Source organism: Electrophorus electricus, chromosome 8, assembly GCF_013358815.1.
Source record: "Electrophorus electricus isolate fEleEle1 chromosome 8, fEleEle1.pri, whole genome shotgun sequence".
Lineage (NCBI taxonomy): Eukaryota > Metazoa > Chordata > Actinopteri > Gymnotiformes > Gymnotidae > Electrophorus > Electrophorus electricus.
In genome coordinates, this window is record NC_049542.1 from 1,695,153 (window position 1) to 1,701,227 (window position 6,075).

The following is a 6,075-nucleotide window of genomic DNA, read 5'->3' on the forward strand; positions in this document are numbered from 1 at the left end:
TCTCCATAATACAACTATGTGGAGTAGTTTTAGTCTAGTATGGTTTGAGCCACCGAGCTTAGCGAGTCAGTCAGTTAGCTGCTAACCCAGCTAGCTAGCAATGCTAGCTAATGTCAGCTATAATGGGTGAAGAAACTGCAATTACCCTGTTTACTTCCATTCACACAGAGGCTCAAACATCCTCTTTAGTTTCTTTACATGCCCATATTGTTAGAAAAGCAGCAGGCCTAAGATCAAGTTGTCATGTGAGCCTGGTTTTCCACATCCCGTAGCTGTGAAACGAGTGCTACAGATAACAGAGTGAGCGGATGGTGCTTTTCCAGTGTGCTCATTTTTAAGTTCTGAAATTTTGTCTATTTTTTAATATTTTTGGGACCTTTTGGCTATTTGTGCACAGGGGTCCCATGGTACATTGAATTATTGCATCTAAAGACATCACACCTTATTATTGTTAATTATTGCAGGCAAAACTATTTTAAGACGTATTCCCTGAGTTGGTTTTTAAAAAAAACTATCGATATTCACAAGATATAAACTCTTCTGCTGCATTTATGTGTTTGGTACTTGCATATTAACTAGTGCTAATAGATGGTAGTAATTTGGAGTAAAGATGTGGCTGATTGCTTTGGAGCCACTCTCTGCCTCCCTCTGGTGTTTCAAGGTGGACGAGCAGATAAATTTAACAAAGTGATATATTTGACATTTATGTCCATACTGCAAAATACATGGTATTGCAAATAAAAATATATGCAAGTATGTTTTAATGAAGATTTCCAATTGTAAAGATAAGCTGAACAAAATTAGTATCACATTCATTTTTCATTGAAAACATCAGCATTTGCATGCATTGATCCAGCACGATTATTTTATCTCACAGTGAAACTACACTGTATAATCATGTAGCCTCTAGTACAAATCAGTCTGAGAAGTGAGATTAGTCGCTTCTTCTCTGCTAGAATTGCATGGCTTGTCTGGTTTGGGTTGCCTGGGACACTTGGTTTGGGGTATCTCAGTGTACCTGAGGTTGTCTTGGTTGACTTGCCTGATCTTCTCCTCAGTATAATCAAGTTCCATCCAATAGCCTTGCATTTCAAGCAAATCTTAAAATGGGCTTACTTCACTGTCATCTGTACAATCTGTGGACAGAGGGATATCTCATGTCACTTAATTTATCACTGAACGTGTTGTGTTGTATTCAAAATTTATTTCTTCATTCTCTGTATACCAACTTCCATGGTCTCCAGCTGCCACTCCCAGTGTCTGTATTTTCTTAGTATGTATGAAAAACATAGAAAGCCACCGTGAATAACAGGAGATGCTTTAGAGTGAAGAGTCAGGCCCAGTGAAAACAAAAAGCCATGAATAACATTACTGATTCAGCTTACTAATAGTAATTCAGATTACTATTATTGATTCATTATAACAATATTAATTTAGGTGATTACAGTCTGAATAAGATGTATGAAAAAGGAAAAAATAAAACTATATTATGCATTAGAGTTCTACCAAGACTCTAACAGAATTTTTTTACTCTCTGAATTGGCCATATGATGTCATTGACAAATACATCATGTGTATCAGGTGGGTGTGAGCAGGTTGTACTTCGTATAAATGTCAGAGCCTTATGCTCAGTCCCATAGTTCCTTCCTGTGAAGTGGAACTTTTACAACTGAAGTCACTACATATCAGAAATTGCTGCATATTAGGAATACGAATCATTTCTTTAAGGGCACTTAAATCAGATTCATGAATCTGATGGAGGTTAACCAAACTGATCACTGCCTGCAGTTTTCCTGTCCAGAGAGATCTGTGTCTCCTCTCTATGTGTTTCTGTGTTTGTGTGCAGCAGCTGCTGTTCTGATAACAGCATGTGGGAACATGCTCATCATCATATCTGTGTGCCACTTCAAGCAGCTCCACACGCCGACTAATATGCTCATCCTCTCTCTGGCTGTGTCAGACTGTCTGGTTGGAGTTTTTGTGATGCCATTCCATTTAAGTCGGTTGACTGAATCCTGCTGGATTTTTGGGTCAAATATCTGTTTGTTTTTTGTTTTGATCTCCTTTTTTGTCACAAGCATATCTATATATAATGTTGCTCTTATAGCTGTTGATCGCTATTTTGCCATCTCTAACCCTTTTCTCTACATAGAAAAAGTATCTGTAAGTAATATTTGCATTGTGATTTTGGCTATGTGGTTTTTATTATTGTCCTATAACTCTGCACTGCTTTACTTTAATGGAAACTCCAGAGGTCTCATAATGTGTCCTGAACAGTGTCTCATTGTTTTAAAGGAGATTTGGTCTCTGGTTGACCTTGTATTTGTTTTTGTTGTTCCCTGTTCTGCTATAATCTTATTTTATGCTTTGGTTTTTGTTATTGCTAAGAAACATGCCACTGCTATTAGAGAGATTAATGTTCAGAGTAAAGGCTCAAAGAACATGGCAGACTCAATGAAATCTGAGAGAAAAGCAGCAAAGGTTCTCAGCATTTTAGTGGCTGTGTTTTTGGCCTGCTTATTTCCGTACTTTGTTTATGCTACATTAAGTAATGCTATTGAAACACAATCATTTCACAATTTGGTGATTCTTTTATATCTCAATTCTAGTATTAATCCAATGATTTATGCTTTGTTTTACCCATGGTTTAGGAGGTGTATTAAAATAATTTTTTCTCTTCAAATATTTACAACAGATTCTGCATTGATAAATGTCCAGTCATGAGTTAAATGGCATTAAGGGTCTTTACGCAAACTTCCAGAACTTCTGTCTGATTTTTCCCAATAATAGTATTTAATATTTAAGTTTTAGTGTTATTCAGTAAAGCATGTGTACTTCTAAAAACCTTTTATATTTGCATTTGTAATTGCATTTGTCACATATTAAGTGGTTTCCCATAGTTCTCTGCAAAACTTCAGCAATTTAACTCTTAAAATATATTGTGTAGCATTATTACATTTAATATTGGTTGATACTGGTTAAGATTATCAGGAGCACCACCCTGGTTAAGGAAAAAATGATTAGATTTTAATTCAGTTTCAATTCTAACCTATAAGCACTTCCAAAACTGAGAAGGACCACCCACAAAGCCACAATACCATGCAACTTGTTGTTTTATGAAGTAAATAAAATAAATAAATAAAACTTGTTGAATCAGGTTTAATGAAGTAAATAAAACATTATTTATGCCATGCTATTTTTGACAGCTTTTACTAGTGGATTAAAATCTTCTTTTAGATACATAGTCAGGATTTTGGTCACTGTAAGTGTAAATAATTTGAATGTTAAGATAATTGCTGAGTGAACAAGCCTGTGAGAGCTTTGTTTAGGCCTACTGTTTGTTTTATCCATGTTTTGGTAAGGAAGAGGTTTAAAATCTTAATAATTATGTAATAAGCAGGAATTTACTTTTAAACGTTGCCATTGTCTAATCTCCCTAACAGTTTCAGCCTACTGCCACTGGCACATGGCACCAAATTTCAACATTTTTGGAGGTGTGGTGCCACCTCTGTAGGCAAGTAATAAAAAAAAAAAACACAGAAGAGGTACAAAAATCCAAGGCAAGAAAACAGTAATCACAAAACATGAGTCAGAGGCCACAAAAAAAAAAAAAGATGCCAGAAATACCAGTCAGTGAAGAAACATTCAAGATTGCAGCAAACAAGTAACTGTCAGTGCTTTGCAACATGTGGTGTGGGGAGAGGAAAACTTATCAGGAAGGTAATGAGAGGTAAGGGGAATCAGACATGAGAGATTAGTTTTGATATGAGAACTGCTATCATTCATGGGATGAGGACCTCTGGTGCCTGCAAATGGGAGTGTTACTGACACCCACAAGTGCAGTCAACATATTTTAACCAAATTGTCTACTATGTGGGCTATTATTAAAAGCATCTTTATTTAAAAACCTGTGAGATTCACCTGTTTTCAGAAATAAACACCCCACTATATTGCAATAACAAATAGCAATACTTAAAAACATATTAATACTTTAAAAACATTTTAAACCAGCAGATATAATGCTAATGTTAGAATGGAAGGTATCGACTGATTTCCATCCCTAATGCAGCCTGTACCAAATGTAGCAATGCTTCGTACACATCATTATATAGTGTCCCAGGAAAATAAGTCTTATAGTGCTACTGCAAACTGTTATGACCTTGATTGGCACAGCACTGAGAACAATAATCATGAAGAGCTGGAATATGTACGTAGCATGCTGCAAAAATTAACACCATCACTGAATACTGTAAAACCTAATCATGTAAAAACCTATTCATGCAACTTGCCAATATCCCTTCAAAAGGTCAAGCTTACTAGCAAATTTTATGGAACTAATTAGGTCAACACAGTCCTCCATTCTAGGCAATGGAAACTAATTTAGTGTAGTGATTATATTTACCTTTTGGTAATCTGTACAGAGTTAGAAAGTGAGATTGAGCTTCAGCACCAAAAGACACAGGGGACACCACAGACCACTGCTGAGGTCCACAATGCCTCTCTATAAGGTATGTTTCTTTTTGCTGATTAAATCTGTAAGGGTGCTACCTAATGGGTGGATATAAACCAACATCGATGTCGTTCCTGTCTTGTGAATATTCAGTAGTTCTGACAGCAATGATAGCAGCAACAGGGATAAGTGAAAGTGTGGGAGACAATAGGGAGGCAGAGGAGTCTCAGGTCTAAAGCGATCAAAGTAAGTCTTTAGCATGTTTATTGGTTGCACTCAAGACTTATTTTTGTGGTGAGGAGTAGCAAGCATGTAATTAGTGGAAGATAAATTCTATTTTAATCTTTAAGGAACTGAAAATGTGGTTTGCGTGAAAGAGCCAGTGATAGGCAAATGGATAAGAAGGCAATCATCAATGTTGAAAGAATAACTAATAGCCTTATGGTCAAAATGAATGTTAATGGCCTTCTGAGAGGAGCATAGATTTTGTTTGGCCAACTCGCAAAGCTTATTAACAAAACTACTCACAGTTACACTTGTTTCAGGTGGAGGCACAGATAGCAAGTTCACACCTTAAGTGGGCAACAAACTGAATGTCCAAAAAGTAACCTTGTTTGGGCTGCAACCAGTGAGCACTTGCACAGTGTCATGCATAGCAAACAAAAGCACAGACACACCTTCACCCCAATCTTTATCTGAGTCAAAGCAGCAAGTCCTCAACATGTTCTTAAAGCTCTGTTAATAGTGATAAAGCACACCTAGTGATTCAAGGTGGTAGGCACAAGACTCTTGGTGTCAGAATTTAGCTCATGCACAACCTGAGAGGACCGTTTTGACATGAAGTTTGAGCTTTGATGGAACTGAATGAGTTCTAGCAGGTCAAAGGTTTTACAGAATTTAACCAGATCCTTGATTACAGATATTGATTTCAACAAACGCAACAGAATGGCTTCAGAAAGCCTTGTAATTGCACATAAGTGTCGGAAGATAATTGCCAGATTGAGTTTTGGGTAAGAGGCCTACACTATCACCCAGAAGTCTCCCAAATGGTTCTCCACAGGTACAGGGCAGAGGGGAGCAGAAAGAATGATGTAATCTGGCTTTCCGCTATCTGACCAGAATGATATCATCAAAACATCATGCCTAATAAAGTAAATACTCTAATACTCAAGTGTGCTGGTTTTCTTATTGACTAATCTTAAATAGTGGGCCTAGTTTTGGTCAGACTTCTGAGCAGAATCTAAGGCAATCTTAGTTATAGGGTTAGGTAATTCTGTGTTAGATGAGGTGGGTATGTCTAAAGCAGTATCTTTACAAACATGAACATGGACATTAAGAAAGTTTTAAAAGGTCAGAGGTGTAACACATGAACATGTCAGACAAAGAAACCGTGTTACCTAATTTACAAGCTTGAGGACGAGTCGAAACACAGGTAGGAAATAGGGTGGGCAAATCCGTCACAATTGTAAAAGCTGAAACATCAACTGGCTTATCAACAATCTCTGGCAGAGAAAATACATTACAGCTAGAAATATTATTCCTTAAAATAAACAGAAGGACCTGACCAAGGGGCACTAACAGTGGTTTTAGGGCAGAGGTTCTCAATCCATTTCCCACTGATCTAA

General features: G+C 36.9%; 1 protein-coding gene across 1 annotated transcript; it reads left to right on the forward strand.

The window, feature by feature from the left end:
- Positions 1 to 1,746: 1,746 nt before the first annotated feature.
- Positions 1,747 to 2,724, forward strand: LOC113590419 (trace amine-associated receptor 13c-like). Its single transcript, XM_027030549.2, has one exon. It carries the CDS (start codon positions 1,747 to 1,749, stop codon positions 2,722 to 2,724), a length of 978 nt encoding a protein of 325 aa, XP_026886350.2.
- The last annotated feature ends 3,351 nt before the right edge of the window (positions 2,725 to 6,075 follow it).

Bases quoted from the DNA above. Each gene is read 5' to 3' on its own strand.
- LOC113590419 (XM_027030549.2), top strand. From the start codon at position 1,747: ATGAATCTGATGGAGGTTAACCAAACTGATCACTGCCTGCAGTTTTCC.